Source organism: Poecilia reticulata, chromosome 8, assembly GCF_904066995.2.
Source record: "Poecilia reticulata chromosome 8, P_reticulata-male-v2, whole genome shotgun sequence".
NCBI classification, from domain to species: Eukaryota; Metazoa; Chordata; class Actinopteri; order Cyprinodontiformes; family Poeciliidae; genus Poecilia; species Poecilia reticulata.
The window spans coordinates 26687378-26712755 of NC_088837.1; the positions used below are offsets into that span (position 1 = coordinate 26687378).

General features: G+C 44.3%; 2 protein-coding genes across 4 annotated transcripts; both read left to right on the forward strand.

Moving 5' to 3' along the window:
* Positions 1–1896: 1896 nt before the first annotated feature.
* Positions 1897–11321, forward strand: LOC103469502 (eukaryotic translation initiation factor 3, subunit D). Of its 2 annotated transcripts, none has more exons than XM_081610373.1 (16): positions 1897–2047; positions 3165–3290; positions 4273–4318; positions 5079–5215; positions 5292–5377; positions 5447–5519; positions 5903–6024; positions 6650–6782; positions 6857–7004; positions 8505–8635; positions 8715–8800; positions 9232–9361; positions 9989–10131; positions 10200–10392; positions 10485–10578; positions 11219–11321. In XM_081610373.1, exons 2-16 carry the CDS (start codon positions 3168–3170, stop codon positions 11230–11232), a joined length of 1659 nt encoding a protein of 552 aa, XP_081466499.1. In that variant the 5' UTR covers positions 1897–2047; positions 3165–3167; the 3' UTR covers positions 11233–11321. The 2 variants fall into 2 exon arrangements, with proteins under 2 accessions (XP_081466499.1, XP_081466500.1); XM_081610374.1 differs by having other exon boundaries at positions 1940–2041.
* Positions 11322–12628: 1307 nt separating this feature from the next.
* LOC108166496 (uncharacterized) lies at positions 12629–18484 on the forward strand. Of its 2 annotated transcripts, none has more exons than XM_081610375.1 (3): positions 12629–16099; positions 16177–16206; positions 16552–18484. In XM_081610375.1, the coding sequence occupies exon 1, from the start codon at positions 14326–14328 to the stop codon at positions 15523–15525; it is 1200 nt and encodes a 399-aa protein (XP_081466501.1). In that variant the 5' UTR covers positions 12629–14325; the 3' UTR covers positions 15526–16099; positions 16177–16206; positions 16552–18484. The 2 variants fall into 2 exon arrangements, with proteins under 2 accessions (XP_081466501.1, XP_017161705.1); XM_017306216.2 differs by having other exon boundaries at positions 12856–16099.
* Positions 18485–25378: the final 6894 nt, after the last annotated feature.

Genomic DNA, 25378 nt, shown 5'->3' on the forward strand with positions numbered 1-25378 from the left:
AAAACCATTAAAATGTCATAATAGGATGTTGGTGTGTCGAAATTTTAAGATAATTTAATTCAATTTGGAGAAAGTCTGTAAGACTGAAGCGCTGCAAACACTGGATTATAAATAAACGAAAGTATTTTTCCATCTAGAGAAACTGGAAGCAGGTTTCAACAGAGAGCAGCTGGAGAGGAAAAGGTCAGTCTGCTCTAATCGAGTTCTTTTGTTTTTACCTGTTATTTTCCAGACGCTCCCATGTAACTCAGTCAGACAGTAAAAATAACCGCCGCATGTCTACAGCGAGCGTCAGATCCCTGAGGAACGCCGGCGGACATGTTTGATGAGAAATCAGATTTAATCCCTGAGCTGCTTCGGTTTTACAGTCACAGATTCTTTGTCTCAGTTTGACGTTTAAAGACTCGGCAGACTGGAAACATGCAGCGTCATTAACCACCTGAGAGCCTCCAACAGGAAGCCGCCGAGATGAAAACGCTTCACGTGTTTCAATCAGACCTGAGCCTGAGCAACATTTCAATTAGACAGACTTTTATTTTGTAAAAGCTGCAGCTCCTGTTGAGAACAAACGGAAGGAAAATAACAGCAACTTTTAAAAATGTTTACAGTGTCTGCTTCCAAAAAGATGCTATAAAAACTAATATTCATATTTGTTTCCTGTTTTCCTAAACGCCTTCTGCCTTTTTCAGAACCGTAAAACATTAAAAGATTTTAAACGTGTAACTTCTTTGTTTTATTAGTTGCTTCCTCTTCCAATGAAATCCATTAAAAAGAGATTTTTAATCTCAGTGAGATTATATTCTGGTTAAATGAAGATAAATAAAAATAAAATAAGTATTAAGTGTTCATCCATCACTGTGTGGTTTGGTTCATCTGAAAAACATGACAGATCCAAACTGCAGCCAACCGGCAGAGACGATCATTAGGACTCCATCCAGGACTTTGACAGGTCAAAGGTCAGGGAAAAGGCAGCTAATGTCTCTGCAGACCTCAAACACCCTGAAACAATCTGTTTAGGTTTCCCCTGCAGGCTCTCACTGCGGAGCATTATCTACAAACCACAGACAGTTTCTTCCCCAGGGCTGCGTCACTAATGAACAACCTGAGTCTCTAACTACTAAACACTGAAGCAGATATTTCTCTACCTCAACAATTCCTCTATGTGTCTTTATTTAAGAAAACAAAAACAAAAAACAAAACAAGTTGGTTCCAAATACATGATCATGTTGTTCCTTAATTCTTATGTCATACTTTATGTCAGCACACTTGAAAACTTGAGTCAAATTTCTATTATTCGTGGATTTCCTGCCCCCTAGTGGTCATCTCTGCGGTCTACAGCGTTGTTAAAAGCGGAGGGTTTATTATGTTATCATCCATCCATCCATTTTCTGACACCCTTGTCCTTAGTGGGTCAGGAGGTGCTGGTGCCTCTCCAGCTAACGATCCGGGCGAGAGGCGGGGTCACCTGGACAGGTGACCTGGACAGGTGACCTGGACAGGTCACCAGTCTGTCGCAGGGCAACATAGAGACACACAACCATGCACACACACACACACACACACACACACACACACACACACACACACACACACACACACACACACACACTCACACCTAGGGGCAATTTAGAGAGGCCAATTAACCTGACAGTCATGTTGTTGGACTGTCTGCTGTAACAAAGTGAGCCAAATTAAGGTGGTTCATAAATATCTCGTTACTGCCATCTAGTGGCAGTGACAAAAATGCAAAGTGGAAAGAGACTTCCGTAGTTTTGTAACTTTTATAGCGAACAAGCATTTTAATCTGAAAATTTCAGATTAGTTTATATTTAGTTTATCAAACCTACAATAAATATAGTGAAAACTTAATAACAAGCGTTAAACCACCGTTTTTATATTTTACGCCAGCTGCTCTTCAGTTACGGCAGGAAATGCCTTGTGCCTCGTCGTGTTTCATCACTTCCTTTCACACCGGCGCTCCGTCGGCTTTTACATCGTTGTAAAGGCTTTTGGGTTGAATTTCTCACTGAAAGGTTTGCAGGTAAAGGTGAGTGTTGAATGAAACACAGAAGGACTGGAAATCTGCTTCCGCTTCTGTTGGTGTTTTGAGATGAAGTCGATCATCGCCGGAAGGTTTCTGTAGTTAGTTAGTTAGCTAGTTAGCTTAGCATTGTCGGTGGGAGCCACCTGGCAAGAAGACCCGCCTTAGTGGAGGCCAAAATGTTAAAAATGCCAAATTTAAAACTGTGTTTCCATCTGGAGAGACGGGAACTTTCATATAAACGCATTTCCTTGTATAATGAGAAGCAAAATGACTTTCAGATAAAGCTAGTGAATAAGTTAAGAGTTACTGTGAAAACCTGCGAGCTGTTTAAATATTATTACTCAACATCGATAATAATTGTTGCTCAATATACAAATAAACCAAAATAGTTTCGGATTTGCCGTCATGTGTGCATATTTTTCTGTGACATTGAATTTTGAATAACGTAAAAATTAATTTCATTATTCAAACGTAAAATCTGATTCTGTAAATTTTCAAATTGATATTTAAACATTCAGTTTTTTCTGGACTATGAAAGTTTAAGTGATGTGTTTATTCCCCGTCTAAATGTTGATTTTTTTTTATTATTCTGAGCTGATTTCTTTATTCATAAAAATGTATAGAAGTTGTGCTGATCTTATTTTTTGCTTTTATATTGGAAATGTCTGATAATAATTCTCTGCTGAATTTGCAGCTACACTTATTTAAAAAGCACAACACTCACAAACGGAAATTAAAATGTTTTAAATACATTTTACTGACACCTATCGTTATATCTTTTTTATTTAAATTAATTTTTTTCTCATTATAACCACAAAGTCGCCAAGGAAACCAGTTTAAAGAAACGATGTAACTCAAAGTATTTACAGAAATGATTAAGTTTGAAGAATAAATGAATGTAATCCTTGAAAATGTTTCCATCTTAAATTACAGCAGACGTCTTTCTCTCCTTCAGGGGTCGATGATGATTAGCCCACTGCGCAATCTGATCAATGCTCTGTTTGAGTTCATTGCTGGAGAAATGAGTGCTGCTGCGATCTGAGACCCTGGCCATACGCAGATCAATCAGCTGATTATTAAAGTGCAAAACTGATCAACCGTCTGTCTGTTTTGACGTCAGGTCATGGCGAAGTTTCACGCCCCTGTGATCCAGGACAACCCGTCTGGATGGGGCCCCTGCGCCGTCCCAGAGAAGTTCAAGGACATGCCGTACCAACCGTTCAGCAAAGGAGACCGACTGGGGAAGGTTCGTTCTGTCTGACGATCTGTGATCGGTTCGTTCTGTCTGACTGACGATCTGTGATCGGTTCGTTCTGTCTGACGATCTGTGATCGGTTCGTTCTGTCTGACGATCGGTTCGTTCTGTCTGACTGACGATCGGTTCGTTCTGTCTGACTGACGATCGGTTCGTTCTGTCTGACTGACGATCGGTTCGTTCTGTCTGACTGACGATCTGTGATCGGTTCGTTCTGTCTGACGATCTGTGATCGGTTCGTTCTGTCTGACGATCTGTGATCGGTTCGTTCTGTCTGACGATGTGTGATCGGTTCGTTCTGTCTGACGATCTGTGATTGGTTCGTTCTGTCTGACGATCGGTTCGTTCTGTCTGACTGACGATCTGTGATCGGTTCGTTCTGTCTGACTGACGATCTGTGATCGGTTCGTTCTGTCTGACTGACGATCTGTGATTGGTTCGTTCTGTCTGACGATCGGTTCGTTCTGTCTGTCTGACGATCGGTGATCGGTTCGTTCTGACTGACGATCGGTTCGTTCTGTCTGACTGACGATCGGTTCGTTCTGTCTGACTGACGATCGGTTCGTTCTGTCTGACTGACGATCTGTGATCGGTTCGTTCTGTCTGACGATCTGTGATCGGTTCGTTCTGTCTGACGATCTGTGATCGGTTCGTTCTGTCTGACGATGTGTGATCGGTTCGTTCTGTCTGACGATCTGTGATTGGTTCGTTCTGTCTGACGATCGGTTCGTTCTGTCTGACTGACGATCTGTGATCGGTTCGTTCTGTCTGACTGACGATCTGTGATCGGTTCGTTCTGTCTGACTGACGATCTGTGATTGGTTCGTTCTGTCTGACGATCGGTTCGTTCTGTCTGTCTGACGATCGGTGATCGGTTCGTTCTGTCTGACTGACGATCTGTGATCGGTTCGTTCTGTCTGAGCCGCTCTGATCTCCAGTTGGTTCTTCACTCTGTGTGTTTTGGTTCTGGCAGGTCGCTGACTGGACCGGAGCAACTTACCAAGACAAGAGATACACGAGTGAGTGAAACGGCGGCTTCAAGCGCCGCCATGAGATAAACATGGAGATGAACGTTTGATAAACAGTTTTATATGAAGAGCAACTTTTAGACATTAAAGCAGAATCGGGTCAGGCTTTTTAAAGAACGGCCAGAAAACTGTAGTCGGTGCAGCTCTAGTTTATTTTATAGAAATTATTATTTTAGAGTTAAAGATTAGTCAGGCTTGTAAACAAGTAATCTACTGATTATTCTGATGATTAATCAAGTAATAATACATAAAACTTGTGTTGTAGCTTCTTAAGCTAGAAAAAAGAGAAAATGCTTCTAATGAACAATTCAGTTCCTTTTTTAAATAATAAACATTTTCTTGCTTTAAAAACGATTTAAATCATCACTTTCGGTCTCAAGTTGGAAGTGTGATATAACCTTTTCATAAAATAGATATTTCCACTTAACTTTAGTTCTTGTTGATCAGCAGGTTCTTTGTTCAGGTAAAACAATCACAGATTGAAGTTAAGAGTTTTCCAAACGGAGCAAAGCGTTTCCCGTTAGCCGTTAGCTCCCAGCAGAGACGGGAAGTTTCCTGATGAGGCGTTTGAGGACTGGCTGAGCTGTGGGATCTTTCTGTTTAGTTCAGCGTTTGCTAACAGCTAGCTGGTGGATGCACAAAACTCTACATGCTAAAACGCAGTTTAACAAAGTCTGGGGGAAGTTTAATAACCGAGGATCATCCTGTGGATGGTTTCGGTCATCAGTCTGGTTTCTCCTGTTGTTTTCAGATAAATATTCGTCTCAGTTCGGCGGCGGCAGTCAGTACGCTTACTTCCACGAGGAAGACGAGACGAGCTTCCAGCTGGTGGACACGGCCAAAACGCAGAAGACGGCGTACCAGAGGAACCGCATGCGCTTTGCTCAGGTAACGCAGAACCGGCAGAACCTCAGCAGAACCACAGGAACCAGTCGGATTAAAGGTTCTGTAACTGTTTCCACAGAGGAACCTGCGCAGAGACAAGGACCGCAGGAATCTGACCCAGTTCAACATGCAGACGCTCCCGAAGAGCGCCAAGCAGAAGGAGAGGTGAGACCCGCCTGACGGCGCCGGGCGGAGAGTCGGTGGGATCACAGGGTTAACCGGGTTTGTGTTCAGGGATCGGATGCGTCTGCAGAAGAAGTTCCAGAAGCAGTTTGGAGTCCGACAGAAGTGGGACCAGAAGTCTCAGGTAGTTTTACTGACGCTGAAGAAATGAGTAGATAAAATGAATCTGAGCTAAATATCAGCAACAGAAAGCTGAGCGTCTGATCACATCAGGTTTCATGTTAAAGCTTTCACATACTCATGCATTCATGATGAATCGATTATTGAAATCATCAAAATCTTTTTTCTAACATTTAGTAATATTTTTAGCAGCTTATTTAGTTTAAAAGTCGCTGAAATGTAACTGCAGTAAAACTTTAAAACAATAAAATCTGAAACAACTCGAGCAGTAAAAGATGAAGCTTTACAGAACAAATAAGACACAGGCAAAAGAAATGGCTTCAATGTGTTGGGGCTCAAATGATTCATGTGATCAATCGATTATTGGTGATCGTGTCTGTGCTGCAGGCCCAGCTGAAGCCCAGAGACTCGTCTGTGGAGGTTCGGAGCGACTGGGAGGTGAAGGAGGAGATGGACTTCCCCCGACTGATGAAGATGAGATACATGGAGGTGTCCGACCCGGTCGACATGTAGGTGGCGCCGATCCGCTCCCCGTCGCTCAATCAGACAAAACTGGTGTCAAATTAATCCGACTGCGTTTATGCATCAAATTCTTTTTGTTTTTTTATCATTTTAAGAATATTAATGTTTCCAGAGGTCATGAAAGGTCAACCAGCCCCTGACATCACTCACATCTTATAATGAAAACGTCTGCTGCTTTTGTTTTGAAGATATTGATGATGACCTCTGCTGACCTCTGAAAACATTAATATACATTTGACACTAATTTTGTTACATGCGAAGCAGGGGTGGAGGTTGAGGGCGGAGCCTCGAGGTGACCTGCGGTTTGGGGGCGGAGCCTCGAGGTGACCTGCGGTTTGGGGGCGGAGCCTCGAGGTGACCTGCGGTTTGGGGGCGGAGCCTCGAGGTGACCTGCGGTTTGGGGGCGGAGCCTCGAGGTGACCTGCGGTTTGGGGGCAGAGCCTCAGGGTGACCTCCTGAGGTTTGGGGGCGGAGCCTCAGGGTGACCTCCTGAGGTTTGGGGGCGGAGCCTCAGGGTGACCTCCTGAGGTTTGGGGGCGGAGCCTCGGGGTGACCTCCTGAGGTTTGGGTATTTGGGGGCGGAGCGTTGACGCGGCGCTGTGTTTCCTCCAGAGAGTGCTGCGGTGCGCTGGAATACTACGACAAGGCCTTCGACCGCATCACCACCCGCAACGAGAAGCAGCTGAAGAGCATCAAGAGGATCTTCCACACCGTCACCACCACCGACGACCCGGTCATCAGAAAGGTAAGCCCCGCTCCTCACGACCACGCCGCTATGCAGAGGTCAGCGGGTCAACCCTGTCCGTCTCTCGTCTCCAGCTGGCCAAGACGCAGGGCAACGTGTTCGCCACCGACGCCATCCTGGCCACGCTGATGTGCTGCACGCGCTCAGTCAACTCCTGGGACATCATCGTCCAGAGAGTCGGCAACAAGCTGTTCTTCGACAAGAGGGACAACTCCGACTTCGGTCAGACCAGTTTAAATGTTCAGCTGAATGTTTCAGTTCTAACTCAGAGCTGCTTTCTTTCTGCAGCTGAAAGCTGTTAGTGCAGCTTTAAACCAGACGCTTAGCCCCTCCTAAACGCTTAGCTCCACCCCACACGCTTAGCCCCTCCTAAACGCTTAGCCCCACCCCACACGCTTAGCCCCTCCTAAACGCTTAGCTCCACCCCACACGCTTAGCCCCTCCTAAACGCTTAGCCCCGCCCCAGACGCTTAGCCCCTCCTAAAACGCTTAGCTCCACCCCACACGCTTAGCCCCTCCTAAACGCTTAGCCCCGCCCCAGACGCTTAGCCCCTCCTAAAACGCTTAGCTCCACCCCACACGCTTAGCCCCTCCTAAACGCTTAGCCCCGCCCCAGACGCTTAGCCCCTCCTAAAACGCTTAGCTCCACCCCACACGCTTAGCCCCTCCTAAACGCTTAGCTCCACCCCACACGCTTAGCCCCTCCTAAACGCTTAGCTCCACCCCACACGCTTAGCCCCTCCTAAAACGCTTAGCTCCACCCCACACGCTTAGCCCCTCCTAAACGCTTAGCCCCGCCCCAGACGCTTAGCCCCTCCTAAAACGCTTAGCTCCACCCCACACGCTTAGCCCCTCCTAAACGCTTAGCTCCACCCCACACGCTTAGCCCCTCCTAAACGCTTAGCCCCGCCCCAGACGCTTAGCCCCTCCTAAAACGCTTAGCTCCACCCCACACGCTTAGCAACCCCAAGGAAATTAAGAACAATTCAGAAGGTGATTCTTTGCAGTGATGTTTCTAAAATAATTAGTTTAGTAAAATAATTTTTTGATAATTTTGTCTTTAGATTCACATTTTTCCAGGAACCAAAACAGATTTATTTTTGGATCAACATTTAGCCAAACTTACTAATTAATATCTTAGAAAAATTGTTTCAGTTAGTTATGAAAACGGTGATTAAGTTGATGCTCTTATTTTGAAATGTAAGCTGAAGCTCTGGGAGTTATGAAGACGTTGCTAAAGTCGGTCCAGCTGATAAAATCTGTCTGCTGTTATTATATCTAACTGCTTAATAAGTTACAACAGAAAACTAAATAAATAAATGAAAGTCTGATGCTAACGACAATTAAGCAGAAAAAACCTCAAATGACGGTCATTAATTTTGTCCAATCGAGTTCTTGAGACGCCTTTTATTGGAAAAGCCAAAGAGGCCAAGCGTTGGCTGAGAGTAGGGAGTCATTAGAGGGAAGCAACTTTTAAAAAAAGCAACAAATCTACAGACTTGTTTCTTTAGAGTTTTTGAGGCAGCTGTTGGCGCCGCGGCTTCAGGAGAAGATGCTGAGTTTGAATCTGTGGATTCCTGAACAGGCATGAAGCTTCTCCAAGTTCCCTCCTTCCGTCATTAAAACCCGTTAGCTGGAGGAACTAAACAACCCTGATGGACCTGACCAGGTTACCGTTCAGGTGGAAGCCCCGTTAAGCTGTTTGCTCGTTCTTTTCTCCAGATCTGCTGACCGTGAGCGAAACGGCCAACGAGCCTCCGCAGGACGAAGGGAACTCCTTCAACTCCCCCCGTAACCTGGCCATGGAGGCCACCTACATCAACCACAACTTCAGCCAGCAGTGTTTACGCATGGTAAGCCCCGCCCCCGGCCCCGCCCCCTGGCCCACGGCTTCACGCTGACGACCAATCACGTTTCATCCTCTGCGTTCAGGGCGGAGAGAGACACAAGTTCCCCAACCCAAACCCGTTTGTGGAGGAGGACATGGACAAGAGCGAGGTGGCGTCTGTGGCGTACAGGTAGCGACCGGAGCGGTTCTGATCCGCTGTGTGGCACCGGAGCGGTTCTGATCCGCTGTGTGGTACCGGACCGGTTCTGATCCGGTACCGGACCGGTTCTGATCCGCTGTGTGGTACCGGACCGGTTCTGATCCGCTGTGTGGTACAGGACCGGTTCTGATCCGCTGTGTGGTACCGGACCGGTTCTGATCCGGTACCGGACCGGTTCTGACCCGCTGTGTGGTACCGGACCGGTTCTGACCCGCTGTGTGGTACCGGACCGGTTCTGACCCGCTGTGTGGCACCGGACCGGTACTGATCCGCTGTGTGGTACCGGACCGGTTCTGACCCGCTGTGTGGTACCGGACCGGTTCTGATCCGCTGTGTGATACCGGACCGGTACTGATCCGCTGTGTGGTACTGGACCGGTTCTGACCCGCTGTGTGACGCAGGTACCGCCACTGGAAGCTGGGGGAAGACATCGACCTGATCGTGCGCTGTGAGCACGACGGCGTGATGACCGGCGCCAATGGCGAAGTGTCCTTCCTCAACATGAAGACGCTGAACGAGTGGGACTCCAGGGTGAGAGGACGCCACGCCGCGCTGGTCACTTCCTGTCAAAACACAGAGTTTCCTGTTCATCAAAACTGCTTCAGTTCCTCCAGCTGTTCATAGATATTAATGTAAAATCACCAGATCTCAGCATTATTTCATGCTACTGGATAATTGTGAGTTTATTGCAAATTTGTATCAAAAATACTCAAAACGTTTGGTTTAAGTGATTCTTATTCTCACCTGCAGGTGGCAGTGTTTCTAACTTCAACTCAGGGGTTAACAGAATATTTTCTGTCTGATCAGATTTTTTAAAATTTGAAGGCCGTCTCATTTAGACTTGTAGCAGTTCACACCCCTGACCACCAGGTGGAGACATTTTCAATTGTACCCAAAGAGTAACTAAATCAGAACGATGTTAAGAACAGGGTGCATGCTGGGGGATTTCCTCCCACTGCTCCTCGCTCAGAGGGTTTATCCAACTTCTGATCGATTCAGTTGGAGAAATGATCCCCGATTTCAAAATGTGAATTCCAGCACAAAATGACTAAAAACAGGTGAAACCCTGAAGGTCCAGCCTTTTCTTCCATATTTAAACAACCAGAGGTTGTTTTTCTCCTCGATGGAGCTGAACTGGGTTCTGTGGTTTGTTCCCAGTACTGCAACGGGGTGGACTGGCGTCAGAAGCTGGACTCCCAGAGAGGCGCCGTCCTGGCCACCGAGCTGAAGAACAACAGCTACAAGCTGGCCCGCTGGACCTGCTGCGCCATGCTGGCCGGCTCCGAGTACCTGAAGCTGGGGTGAGGATCGCTCCGCTGTAGCTCCCAGGTCAAAGGTCGGCACGTAACCAGACCGTCCCGCCCCGCAGGTACGTCTCCCGCTACCACGTGAAGGACTCGTCCCGCCACGTCATCCTGGGAACCCAGCAGTTCAAACCCAACGAGTTCGCCAGCCAGATCAACCTGAGCATGGAGAACGCCTGGGGCATCCTGCGCTGCGTCATCGACATCTGCCGCAAGCTGGACGAGGGCAAGTACCTGATCCTGAAGGACCCCAACAAGGTGAGGCCCCGCCCCCGGCCAGTAGGCCCCGCCCACGGCCAGTAGGCCCCGCCCACAAGCCGCAGCTGATCGCCTCCCTTTGTCTCCTGCAGCAAGTGATCCGGGTCTACAGCCTGCCTGAGGGAACCTTCAGCTCCGACGAAGAGGAGGAGGAAGAGGAGGATGAGGAGGACGAGGAGGAGGAAGGTGAGCTCCTGGGTTATTTTTATCTCCTTCCTCTGTTGCTTCAGTTCGTTTACTTGGAGAAACAGAAGCTGCGTTTCCATTAATGTTCTCAAAAATGTGTTGATGTCAAAAAATCAGGTTTATGAAATTATTATATAATTTATAATTATTATAAATTAAAATCACATGTAAATAAGTTTGTTCCCACGGTAACAAGGCACTCCAACCACTTCCTGTCATTAGACCTTTCACAATAAAGCATTTAATCGCATCATAAATGACAACAAACTCCATAATTTCCATTTGCAGGATTTGTGATTGAGCAACCAAATATTAAAGATGGCTGTCGGTGTTGGTGCACATGCTGGTTTTCTGATTTGGCCTCTGGAATTAAAATATTTATGAGTGATAAATTACTTTGGGCCTCAAATTGAAAGATCCTGCTGATATACAAGTTTAGAACATTTCCATTTATTTTCACTCAAATCATGAAGGTTTGTCTGCAACGGTCAGCAGGACTGATCAGATTCTAACATCTTACCTGCTGACTTTAATTCACTTTGCTCTAAATTAAGACGCTTGTTTTCATATTTAAGTTTTATGAGTAAATTCGTACACGTTTCAGTTCCCAGTATCATGTCTGATTTTGTTCTCGTTTCAGACGAAGAGAATTGATGCAGCGTTTGCTTCAGATCAGCCTCCATCTTTACAAAGAAACAATTTAATTCCCATTAAATTTCAATAAAGACAAGTTGGGCAAATTACTTTAATGCTTCATCTTTTTTTATTGTTATTTTGTTTTTTAACAGAAATGGGTCGATATTCTCACAAGTTGATCCATAAAGAATAAAGTTCAGACAAATTAAAATAATTTTGGGAGCTTTTGAAATGTCATATTCAGTAAATATAAAGTTTCAACTGTTACATGCAGGTAAATTAATATAAAGTAAATATTTCTGACTGACCTCAGAGTGAAGCAATGCAGGAGACGAGCCTGAGGTCAGGAACTCTGTGACCTCCAGGTCACCTGCACCGTCGGCGGCCATTTTGACTTTGTGTCGCAAGCAACAACATTTCCTTTTTCATTAATTATGCATTTTTGATGAATTGATATTTAATTTGAAAGCTGTAAGAAGCTTCTGGATGACGGAGCGATGAGCTTTTCTGTGTAATTTTAGGGATATAAAATGTGGCGGTCAGCCCAGAGAGGAACAGTTTAGATGGAAATGAGTCAGAAAGGCTCTTGGTTGACCTCTGACCCCGATAACATTAAGGTCCAGCTCAGCATTCAAATGTTCAGTTGCTCCTCTATTCAAATCCTCCATCCCTCCGTCTCCGCTTATCGCCGTCTGACCGCAGGACGTCCCCCCACAAACGTCTGACCTGAACACAGGAGCAGCGTTTGTCTCCAGGACCTCAGGGGAGCTGATGAACCCGTCTGGTCGGCTGAGGTGAGCCTTCCTGTTCCTGCTGCTCGTTTCACCCTCAGCTACCAGGTTAATCATTAAACCAGCAGCTTTCAGTCTGAACTTAAAGCTGCAGAACACGGGATTCGCTCCATCTGCCATCCTAACAGGTTTTTAGCGATTTTGATTAAAACTGACATCGTAGCTGACGGTCCGATCAGCTATGGACCGTCTGCAGCGTGACGTCACCGCTCAAGACTCCGCCTGCATCTCACCAATGGAGGTTAAAACCCTACTGACGACGATGACTGGCGTTGGGTTTAGCTGCTAAGTTAACATAACATGCTAAATTTTAAATGTAAGGAAGTAGTTCACTTAATCTAGCTTGACGTTGACAACTTTAACAGTTAAGTTACAAAATAAAAAAGATCATTAGTAGAGAAGGTGTTTAAATTAGCTAAGCTACCACCGCCAATAGAAGCAGTAGCTAATTTACAGCTGCTGTTAGCTTTGCTAATAACAGCAGTAGCTAATTTACAGCTGCTGTTAGCTTAGCTACTAGCAGTAATCTACCACTGCAATTGCTTATTAATAATCGTAAAATAAACATCAAGTCTAAAAGCATAAACCTGTAACTGAATGTTTTGTTCGTGGCGTGGGAAATGTTGAGTATTTTTGGTGCTGAATCCTGATGCATAGTGGCGTTGTTGTCAGTTGCTATGCCAACGAGTCTGTGTAGCATAGCAGACACAGGAAGCAAGAAAAAAGTGGTTTCGAGTTCTTTAACTTTTTTTCTGCATTATTTTTCCCTTTGCTGTTGCGCTGCACTAAATCAACAATACCTACATCTCCAGGTTACATTTTGTTGAATACTGCAGCAGCGCCGCTATGGACAGGATGTGAATGAAGAGGCATTTTGCCCTCCAGCATGCGCAAATTTCCGGATATAAGCATTAATATGTTATATCCGGAAACTACCTCTCAGGGTTCTGGTGATGATGTCACATTGAGAGGATTAAGACCAAATGGTCGAGAGTTTAAGGTGCTAATTTTGATAAATTACATTTTTGGCCTCAACATTTCTCTCCAGAAGACTTTGAGTCATTTGTACGAGCAAAACTTACAAAAGCAGGTGATTGTTACTTTAACGAGCTAAAAACAAATGCTGAGCCGACAGTTTTCACCCACAAAAAACCTAAACCTCACTGCGGCGACAGAGCAAATGAAATGCTAACAGAGCTAATGATACTGGTACTGAGTATGAAACCACTGATCTCACCGGGCCCAAACCAGCTGTTGCCGAACTGGACACAGAGCCACAGAATACTTACTGGATCACACCGTTCGACCTGAGGTACGTGTCATTCATTGTTTTGTTTATAAAGCTGGAAGTAGCAGCAGCAGCAAAGACCAGCTCCTACGGCCAACTCTGTCCTCTTCCTCCGTTTGCTCCTCCTCATCTTCATCATCTCTTGTGATTTCTACAGTCCCATCGATTTTAACGCTCTGGTTCAATTTGAAAAGGCTTAAAGATGTTACTCATCACAGTTGTGGCTGGATAGAGCTAGCACAATCAGACATTGCATACATCATTTACCCAGAATGCATTGCAGCATGAACAACATGGCAAAGTCCGTGTGACAATATTTTATTTAAATTTAGAAAAACTAATCAGCGTTTTCCCTCGCCCGGACGCGGGTCACCGGGGCCCCACTCTGGAGCCAGGCCTGGAGGTGGGGCACGATGGCGAGCGCCTGGTGGCCGGGCTTTTACCCACGGAGCCCGGCCGGGCTCAGCCCGAAGAGGAGACGTGGGTCCCCCTTCCGATGGGCTCACCACCTGTCCGAGGGACCAAAGGGGTTGGGTGCATTGTGCTATGGGCAGCAGCCAAGGGAGGGGACCCTGGCGGTCTGATCCTCGGCTGCAGAAGCTCTTGGGACGTGGAACGTCACCTCTCTGGTGGGGAAGGAGCCGGAGCTGGTGTGCGAGGCTGAGAGGTTCCGGCTAGAAATAGTCGGCCTCACCTCGACACATGGCTCTGGTTCTGGAACCAGTCTCCTTGAGAGGGGCTGGACGTACTTCCACTCTGGAGTTGCCCACGGTGAGAGGCGCCGGGCTGGAGTGGGCGTACTTGTTGCCCCCCATCTTTGCGCCTGTATGTTGGGGTTCACCCCGGTGAACGAGAGGGTAGCCTCCCTCCGCCTACGGGTGGGGGGACGGGTTCTGACTGTTGTTTGTGCTTACGGGCCGAACAGCAGTTCAGATTACCCACCCTTCTTGGAGTCCTTAGAGGGGGTACTGGAGAGTGCCCCTCCTGGGGACTCCCTTGTTCTACTGGGAGACTTCAACGCTCACGTGGGCAATGACAGTGAGACCTGGAGAGGCGTGGTTGGGAGGAACGGCCCTCCCCGATCTGAACCCAAGCGGTGTTCTGTTGTTGGACTTCTGTGCTCATCACGGATTGTCCATCACGAACACCATGTTCAGGCATAAGGGCGTCCATATGTGCACTTGGCACCAGGACGCCCTAGGCCGCAGTTCGATGATTGACTTTGTCATCGTCTCATCGGATTTGCGGCCGTATGTCTTGGACACTCGGGTGAAGAGAGGTGCGGAGCTGTCCACTGACCACTACCTGGTGACGAGTTGGCTCCGGTGGTGGGGGAGGAAGCCGGTCAGACCTGGCAGGCCCAAACGTGTAGTGAGGGTCTGCTGGGAACGTCTGGCGGAGTCCCCTGTGAGACGGAGCTTCAACTCTCATCTCCGGCAGAACTTCGAACACGTTCCGGGGGAGGTGGGGGACATTGAGTCTGAGTGGACCATGTTCCGTACCTCCATTGCCGAGGCGGCCTATCGGAGCTGCGGCCGCAAGGTTGTTGGTGCCTGTCGCGGCGGCAACCCTCGAACCCGTTGGTGGACACCTTCGGTGAGGGATGCTGTCAAGCTGAAGAAGGAGTCCTACCGGGCCTTTTTGGCCTGTGGGACTCCAGAAGCAGCTGATAGGTACCGGCGGGCGAAACGGCATGCAGCTCGGGTTGCCGCTGAGGCAAAAACTCGGGCGTGGGAGGAGTTTGGAGAGGCCATGGAGACAGACTTCCGTACGGCTTCGAGGCGATTCTGGTCCACCATCCGGCGTCTCGGGAGGGGGAAGCAGTGCAGCACCAACACTGTTTATAGTGGGGATGGTGCGCTGCTGACCTCAACTCGGGACGTTGTGGGCCGGTGGGCGGAATACTTCGAAGACCTCCTCAATCCCACCAACATGCCTTCTGTTGAGGAAGCTCAGCATGGGGACTCTGGGCTGGGCTCTCCAATCTCTGGGGACGAGGTCGCCGAGGTGGTCAAAAAGCTCCTCGGTGGCAGGGCCCCGGGGGTGGATGAGATCCGCCCGGAGTTCCTTAAGGCTCTGGATGTTGCGGGGTTGTGTTGGCTAACGCGACTCTGCAATATCGCATGGACATCGGGGGCAGTTCCCCTGGACTGGCAGACTGGGGTGGTGGCCCCCTGTTCAAAAAGGGGGACCGGAGGGTGTGCTCCAATTACAGGGGGATCACACTCTTAAGCCTCCCTGGTAAGGTCTATTCAGGGGTCCTGGAGAGGAGGGTCCGTCGGATAGTCGAACCTCGGATTCAGGAAGAGCAGTGTGGTTCTGGTTCTGGTCGTGGAACACAGGACCAGCTCTACACCCTCAGCAGGTCCTGGAGGGTTCTGGGAGTTCGCCCAACCAGTCTACATGTGTTTTGTGGACTTGGAGAAGGCGTTCGACCGTGTCCTTCTGCTCTGGACTGAGACTCTGCTGTTCTAGATTATTATTCACGTTTCCAACGGTTTTACCTGCTTATACAAGAGCCACTAACTGAACACGTCCTTTATCCTGGAAAAGCTCACGTTGGCAGAAAGCCTTCTTCTTTTCATTCAAATGAGAACATACTGGGAGCCGGTGAAGGCGCTATCGGGTCCAGATGTTAACAGTCTCCCACCTGAATTTATCAAGCTGCACGTGAAAAAGGAGCATTTGCCTACAGAGTGAACCAAGTCACTTCCTATAAAACCAGGACTGGGGCTGAGCTTCACCAGTCTGCTGGTGGATTCCCAGTCGCTCTGCAGAAACTGGTCCAGATCTCCAAACCTCCACGGTCCGTTCAGGTCTCACTTCTATTAAATCAACTTCTTTTGTTCATTTTTAAACTTCTGAACCGTTTTGTGATTCCAGAAAAAGAATCAGCCAGAACTGAAGGTCCCGGTACGTTTTGTTTCTCTGACTGGGAATGAAATGAAATGGCTGCATGCAGTTTTCAAATCTGATTTAAATTAAAGCAGTAACTTCACTTCAAAAGAAAATGAAAAGTGTTTTATGTTTTTCTGCAGCATTTGAACAAAATCTCTGCTGATCCTCTTTGCTTTGTTCAGGATTATTTTGGGCAGAATGTTCATTTAATCTTTTGCTAAGATAAAAAAGGAAGGTTGAAGCACATTGTTCTTTTTATTCATTTCTCTCAAACTTTCATTCTTGCAGGTCAGAGCAGGTTTTATACTTTAGCAGAAAGACTTTATGACGTGAATCCTGAGCGTTCCTGTTTGTCCTCAGTCATGGCGCCGTCTGGCCCGGTTCTGCTGCTGCTGCTGCTGTCTTCATTCCTGACCTGCAGCCTGAGCGACCCGCCGCGCTCCGACCTGCAGGATCACCGCGCTCTGCAGAAGAGAGGAAAGACAGCAGACAACCTAAAGGCTGCAGCTAAAGATCTTCTGAAGATTGTAAATGCAGTTAAACCTTTTATTGGTCTCATTCCAAAGGCTGGGTCGTATTTAACTGCCATCACAAATTTTGTAAATGTCATTGCTGGTAAAAATCCAGAACAAGGGCTTCTAGATTATCTCAAGTTAAAATTTGATGATCTAAACATAAAGATAGATAAAAACCAGAAGGAAATAGTGTTTAACATTTGGAAAAGCAGTGAGTATGCAAAGCTGGAGAAGAAAATAACTATAGCATGGAACAAACTCGGGGAACTGCTGAAGGGTTGTGGAGAGCCTTGCTTTGAAAATCTGAAGAAAGATGGCAAAGACAAAATAATAGAAAATTACTTTAAAAAGGCTGGAAAGTATGTGGATGAACTGCATTACAGTATAGCAGGTAAAGGTATTTACAAAGCTAAGTATGAAGAGCTCCTGAAAGACCATGTGAGATGTGATGAACGGCGACTCAAAATATTCTCGGCCGTTAACGCGTTGCTGGTTCACAGAGCCATCGCCATGACCAATTTCTACAACCTCTTCAGTAACATTAAAACAGATGAAGACGCTCTGGCTAATAAAGCACGCGACATTTCTGCAGCTATGTTTGAGATCCACAAGAACTGCACTTCAGAACCTGATCCGTATGTTAAACTGGACATTCTGGACCTGATCAAAGAGTCAGAGAAGCGTAAGGATCTGGCAAAGAACATCAGGGAGTATTTAGATAAAACATTTTACCACTATAACTGGATGGTGGTTGCTTTTAAAACCAGAAGTTCAAACCATACAAGGGTTATTTCTAAATGGCTGAACAGTCATATTTTGACCGGATTTTCTGCAGTAGAAAAAGGGAAAACTAGTGTGGCTTTTGCCAAACAAGCGAAAGGGAACCACAAGAAAACGGCTCAAGTTGTAGACGCCATTAAGAAGTGCTACAACAACCCCGTGCCCTGCGATCAAGTCGGAGCAAAGTTAGAGAGCTGTGCTAACGTGAAGGGCATGTATTCAGCCATTCATGCTTTCATTCGTAAAGAGCATGGCAGCGTTCATGCTTTAGAGGCAGAAGAAGCTCCAAATGAAGAAGAGTTTAGTCCTGACGAGCAGCAGACCACCCCGTACCTTTACACAGGGGACTGCACCATCAGTGTGTTTGGCAAAGGAGTAGTTGTCCCAGTTAAACGTTTCAGGGTTCTGATAAAAAGTGACGAAGAGTGGACGAATGAGTCTCCCTGTAAAGGAGTCGACTGTGGAGGTAAAGACAGAGGAACATGTGTTGAGGTGAAGAACGCCCGCATTGGCCTGTGTGAGTGTGACAAGAAATACTATGGAGAGAAATGTGAGGAGAGCCTGGAGGACTACAAGAAAAAGGTGTTTGTTAAAGAAATCCCCAAATCCACAGACAGCATGGGCTGAAGGAGCCCAGGAAGTTTCTGCTCCCATATTTTATCTTTTCTGTTTGCTCTTCACACGTTTCATCTTTTAACTGTTGAGACGTTTGGTTGAAAAGTGGCTGTTGATTAAAAACAGGTTTCTGAACCCAGAACATCTGAAATGACTCAGTTTCTGACCAGCTGTAGCCAAACATCATGTTGTTCAAACTTTCTGTGAAATGATCTCATCATGTTTCTTTAAAATTATCATTTGCTTCTTTTGGTTTGAGCTTCTGTTGCAACTTCAAAGGAAAAAACTAATAGAACTTCAAATTTAAGAGTTATTATGTGTTTGTTGTTTTCTTCATTGTTATCCTACAACTTTTCCTCCAAAATAAAAGCTTTAAAACCAGATTTATTGTCTTCAGTCTTGATGTGAACCAGCCCACCTTCAGGTCAGGCTTCTGTCATTTTAATGAAAAGTTCCAGTGAGACTAAAAAAACTAATTAGACAGAATAATTCATGCATCTGCCAGGGGCCAATATTATTAACCATTAATAACCGTTATTAACTATTATTAACCATTAATAACCGTTATTAACTATTATTAACCGTTATTAACCGTTATTAACATTATTAACCGTTATTATACATTATTAACTGTTGTTAACCATTATTAACTGTTATTAAACATTATTAACTGTTGTTAACCATTATTAACTGTTATTAACCATTATAAACCAGTATTAATCATTGCTAACATTAAAATCATGTAATTATATTACTAGTGCAGTGTTCTGCCTTGTAATTTTGTGTTTCCTGGACTTCTCCCCCAGACTTTGATCCAATCCTCGTGTCTCTCCAGCTCTGATCTCCATCTTTGCTCTCAGTTTGGTTTCAGCTTCTCTTTTTGATTTGTTTTTGGAATCTTTATTTTTTTACTTTGCTGCTTATTAAAAGAGATTTTCCCGTTCTGAGTCTTAAAATCAACACTAATAATGTTTTCAGAAGAAGGAAGTCATGATGTGTAAACCCTGGAGATAACTTCCTGCTTCTTTTAACCAGAGTTTTGTTTCTCGGTGTCTCAAATTGACGGTTCATAATGTTTTTATTCAACAGTCATGCATGTGAACACACCATAATAGCTGCAAAATATACAAAATAAAAATACCTTTAGTAACTCAAACATTATGTTGCCTTCATCTGTTTGACTTATTAATTTACCTTAAATTATTTCAATTTTTATCCTTGACAATCTTTGCCTTGAGTGCCGTTATTATGTTTTACAGTGAATGTTTATTAAATCTTTTGACATTAATTTATGTAGTTTCCTGTATCATGAAATAAAATACATCATATTTCAGCTGTCTGGGGCTTTACATAGAATATAATATTAAAACTAATAAACCTTTGTGCTGCTGACTAAACATGACTAACTAACCAAAGAACAGTAGCTCCCTCTAGTGGGTGAAGACATAATAGCAACCTGTATGTTCCGTGGAAAAATAACTAAATATACATTTATAAACTAAAACATTCACTCCAACCTTGTTCCCTCATCAACCAGGTGCTGTGAGCCACAAATAGTTAATTTATATATATTGTTTATTTATTTATTGTTAATTTATAGTTAATTTGTGTGTACAGCATGCTGTGCTGTTTGCACCAATCGCTTTACGGCACCTTCTGGTTCCAAGCCTTTTCAAAATAAAAGCATTGACTGCATTAGTACTGCAACAAAATAATAAACATTTATGAACCGGTTAATAAAACGACAAATATTAGTAAGGCCATTTATATTTCTTGTGTTGCTTGTTGAGGTTATGGCGTCGGTTCTGCTGGCTTCACTCTGTTGGTCCGATGTCGCCACAGATCCGTCAGAGGAGAAACGGATCGTCTGGCCTGTGAATTCAGGCAGAAATGGAGAAATTGCTTAACTCTGGCAAAAGAGATGCTGTGACTTTTTAAAGATGACACAGAAACATTCAAGGAAAACAACAGAAGCGCCATAATGAAGAGCCTTTCTGTCGCCGCTAGCTTAGCGCCAGACATCGGTGCTGCGGCCTCCTCAGTCACCAACATGGCGTTGATGCTGATCCGTCAGGAACAGCTGACCGGTGCTGACTGAGGTGAAGAAAGGCTGGGTTGAGCTGAACCGGAAGTTGGACTTTCTCTCCAACCTGGCAACAGATGAGGCATCAGATATAACTTATACTTCAGCAGCTTGGTGCTGGAAGCTGGTGTGTTTCAACATGTTCAGATGTTCCAACATGTTCAGATGTTTCAACATGTTCAGATGTTTCCAACATGTTCAGATGTTTCCAACATGTTCAGATGTTTCCAACATGTTCAGATGTTTCCAACATGTTCAGATGTTTCCAACATGTTCAGATGTTTCCAACATGTTCAGATGTTTCCAACATGTTCAGATGTTTCCAACATGTTCAGATGTTTGCTAAGGTTTTCCAAGGCCAGCTGGCAGCCATAGACTACTACAAGGACAACTAGGAAGATTTAGAAAGAAGTAAAGGAGATCGCCAAGGACTCGGTCCTTATAACCTAACAGCCATTGCCCTGAAAGAAATCGTGGATTAAAAGTACAGCTGTTGGTACAGCTGGGTGGTGGCGGTGTACAGGACGGCAGATAAAGCCCATTGCATCGTGTTTGACGCCACTGAGATCGATGCAGGAGAAATCCTTGTTCCTGTGAGGTTCACTCAGGATCACGGCTACATGGAGAGCTCTGCTCTGGAACAAAATATTGTTCTGGACTTCAACCAGTCAGTGTGAGTACAAACATGAGAGTGAACATGTCAGCGGTCTTAGTTCTGGTTCTTCTACTGTGATTCTCTTTCAGTAGGCCAGAGGAACTCATGGCTCCTCTGGTGAAGACGTGGCAGAGACCCAGCAGCTCGGCACCAGGTCGACTGTTACTGGGGGCGTTATAATGTAACGCAACATTTACATTTATGTAAATGTTGATTTTAATTGTTAACAGTTTATTTTTCTTCTTTTGCACAGTTAGAATATATTTAAGTTAGTTTAGAAACTTGTCCTGGTCGTGGAACACTGGACCAGCTCTACACCCTCAGCAGGTCCTGGAGGGTTCTGGGAGTTCGCCCAACCAGTCTACATGTGCTTTGTGGACTTGGAGAAGGCGTTCGACCGTGTCGCTCGGGGGGCCCTGTGGGGGGTTCTCCGGGAGTATGGGGTACCGGGCCCTTTGATACGGGCTGTCAGGTCCCTGTATGACCGGTGTCAGAGTCTGGTCCGCATTGCCGGCAGTAAGTCGGGCTCGTTTCCGGTGAGAGTTGGACTCCGCCAAGGCTGCCCTTTGTCACCGATTCTGTTCATTACCTTCATGGACAGAATCTCTGACCAGCCGAGGTGTTGATCCGTTTTGGTGGCCTTAGGATCACATCTCTGCTTTTTGCGGATGATGTGGTCCTGTTGGCTTCATCGGAACGTGATCTGCAGCTCTCACTGGAGCGGTTCGCAGCCGAGTGTGAAGCGGCCGGGATGAGGCTCAGTGCCTCCAAATCCGAGGCCATGGTCTTGAGCCGGAAAAGGGTAGAGTGCTTTCTCCGGGTCAGGACTTTGAGGAGGAGCGCTAACTGTTGTAGCAGGATTTGAATGTAGCACTCTAAAATGTCTTTGTTAAGGAAGAAGCACAATGGGAACTGTTCTTCATTTGAGTAAAGAGATATAATTTGGTTTTATCTTCAAACTGCAGAACTGAAACTTTATCTGCATTATTTTCCTGACAATCTGCAGACAGACAACCAGAACCATGAAAGATGATTGAAGAGGCATCTTTAACTGCAAACGTTCACACAATTATTCAGTAAACTCTATGTAGTCCTGGCCCTATCTGCATATTTTACATTAAAATTCACTGTATCTTTGCCAAACCCCCCAAAAATTGCTCTTAAGAAATTTCCCTACTTATTGCCCTCCCTTCATTACTCATTTATTGTAAACTTGGGATTTTTTCTGTAAAATCTAATATTTTTCCATGTATTATTTGTCTCTTGTATTTTGCTATTTTATAAAAACAATAGTATGAATCTTTGGTCTCCATCAGACAATATTTTCTTTAAGAAGAGTTTTCTGTGCCTATAAGCATTTTTATCAGCTCATAAACTCATCTGATATTTTTATATTAATGTGAATAAACGCTTGTTTTCTAATCTACGCCACTAGAGGGAGGTGTAGGGTTATTTCTCCGGTAAGATCAGACAGAATAAATCATGATCAGGACTAAAACTAATACATATTGTAGCAGTACATATCATTTGACAAGGGTTATTGATTGCAACTAAATATGAAAATACACATAAAACATTACTGTTTGTTACAACAAAGTTGTACATTTACTGTAAGATCCATTCAGGAGTTACTTCATACATGTTTTCTTGCATTAATTTGTCAGTGGATGACATTAATTATTTTACTGAGTAAGCCTGAATCATATCGGTTTTTCTTAAGTATTGGAACATTTTGCTTAAATTATCTGCATGAGAAACTTAAACATCTCCAGTTTTATTATTAGTGCAGTTTTCAACAGAACTGAGCTAAATCAATATACATGTATTTAAAATGAGGACAATATACAGTTATACGTTAATCACAAAGAGAGATATGCAGAGCATCTGGGTATAGCTCTAAGTCCTGATACTTGTAATTGTATGTTGTTGGAAAGTATCTGCTTGATTATAATAATATTGCATTAATGAGCAGGTGCTCGATGTAATAAACATTCATAACTCTCATTGCTGTTGGTTATACAAGACACGTGGAGAGGGAGGGGTGAAATGGGGTTCATCGCTTAACTCGTATTAACCTTGATGCCCCAAGTACCATTTTTGACGTTTATTTCCTTTATTTTTTAAATTATTGTTTTATTATTTTATGTTTCTCGATGCCTACCTGTGCCCCAATACAATATCATTTCACTAAAATTATAAATTTAGCTAAATAAATTAATCTGGCTGCTCTCGGTCATTTGACCAAAAGAACCTCAACTGCTAAAGAAGAACTCACAAACTGTCACATAAATATTAGTAAAAATACTTTACGAGTGGCGGTGACCGATATGGGTGACACGTGGGCAGGTGTGCACACACACACTCACACACACACACACACACGCACACACACACACATGCCCTGTCGTGTGCCTTTCTGGACATCAGCACTGCTTTCAAAATCCTCTCTCCTCTCCTCCTTTTTCTCTGCCGTCAGATCCAGTCCTGTCCTGGTAACAAACAAAACGAGAGCATTTACCCGCTAAACCTCAGATCTAAAAGTTCAAACTTCTCCAGAGCTTCTTGGCAGAGCTCACACGTTTCTACATTCCTATGTTTTACTTCCAAGAAATTACTGAATTAGAATAAAAAAAGTATTTGGTAAAAAGTCTACCCAATTACTGAATAACTGATCAAACTGTCAGTTGTTTAATATTTTAAAAGGACCAAAATGACAATAATTCATATAAGTAACCAAAAAAAATTGTTTCTATCAATAAAATACGTACAAAACTAACAAAAACTGTAGGTGTGTGTCTGGTAAATTTTTGGTTAAAACATGTTGTTTTTCATTAAGTGGGAAAAAAATCCAGAAATTTTACTAAAGTAAGAGTGAAAATACTTCATAATAAAATTACTCAGGTAAAAGTAAAAAGTACAGCTCAGTAAAAAATTCTCCTAAAAGTACATTTTTGCTAAACAGTTATTCAAGTAAATGTAACTTACTACCAACGCTGCTCTTTCCTCAATTTCGTCTAAACAGAGCAGTCAGTCAGGCCCATCCTGTTCCCCTCTACATCTTCAATGGCTGCTGCCAGGACAATCTTTAAAATGTTGCTCTTAGATCAAATTAAATAAAGACACAAGTAAATCTTCTTTATTTTTTATGGTGAATACAGCAGCCATTTAAATGCATAAAAAAGGTCAATTGAACTGGGTAACATTCATATGCTATTTAAAATACCGTTGATAAAGTTCTGGTCCATAAAATTGGGGCATCTAGATAAAATTATATTTTCTATTTTTGTGTGTAAAAAGTTTGATATTATGTAAATAATTTCAGCTGACATCTTGTTAATCTTGCTTGTAGTTAATCTTAATTTTAATTCTTTATGAATAATTTCTATTGTGAATAATAGTGTAATATTCATAATTCTTTATGGATATTACACTAGTGCTCTGAATGTTGGTACAGTCTGCCCCGACTGTACCAACAACTTGGACCACATGAAACCAAATATCTTGATGAAATAAATCAAGATGTCCCAAAATGTATCCTTACAATGTGAAATTTAAATAAAAGTTTAGATTAATTTATGCCATGTCAGTCTTATGCACACCCTGTCAAATAAAGTGTTACCCAGATTGTTAGGAAGGTTAAACAGTCAGATTTTTTTAGAGTTTATTTAGTAAGATTATTAGATTATTTCATAATAATATAATTTGATCATTATGTGTCCATCTCTCCTATGGTCTATTGATCAACTCCAATCTCAGATCAACACAGCCCTCCTTCAGCAGTAGCAACATGAACCCATCAGGAAAACATTTGCTTTGCATTTTCCCACATGATCAAGTCAAGTCGAGTGAACTTTATTCTCAAAGATCTATGTAACAGGATTAACACAGAAGTTTGAAATTGTGTTTCATCAGACTCCAATGTGCAGTTAAACTAAACATATAAATAAGACATTGACAGTAGCCCCCTCCCCTCAGACACACACAATGTGCAGTAAAAACTAACATACTGAGTTCACATTCTCTCTCTGACACATTCACTCACACCTCACACACACTCACACTGATACAGACATGTGAAATAAACACACACACACACACACACACACACACGCACACACACACACACACAGCAGCAGACGTGCTATCAGTGGACATACAGGTAGTGTGACGTAATGTAGATGCTGTATGCAAGGTGCAAAGAGTGAAGTGCAAGTGGTGTGTGAAGAAAATGTTTATGAAATATTCTCCAGTGTCCTTGAAATGTTCATTTACTTCAATGTGTTGAGAGTCTGATGGCTCGTGGAAAGAAGCTGTTTCCCAGTCTGACACCATAAGCTGCGGTAGCCTCCCTGATGGTAGCAGGGAGAACAGCTTGTGTGCTGGTCTCTCATTATGTTCATTACTCTCTTGGAACAGTGTGAAGTGTAAAGGTCCTGAATGGTTGGTAGACATGATCTGATGATCTGTTCTGCGTCCTCTCCACCCTCTGGAGTGCCTTCTTGACAGCTGCCGTGCCAGACAGAGAGGCTGCTGGTCCGG

Bases quoted from the DNA above. Each gene is read 5' to 3' on its own strand.
- LOC103469502 (XM_081610373.1), top strand. From the start codon at position 3,168: ATGGCGAAGTTTCACGCCCCTGTGATCCAGGACAACCCGTCTGGATGG. The intron at 3,291-4,272 runs GTTCGTTCTGTC...TGGTTCTGGCAG, and splicing joins AAGGAGACCGACTGGGGAAG to GTCGCTGACTGGACCGGAGC. The intron at 6,025-6,649 runs GTAGGTGGCGCC...TGTTTCCTCCAG, and splicing joins GTGTCCGACCCGGTCGACAT to AGAGTGCTGCGGTGCGCTGG.
- LOC108166496 (XM_017306216.2), top strand. From the start codon at position 16,554: ATGGCGCCGTCTGGCCCGGTTCTGCTGCTGCTGCTGCTGTCTTCATTC.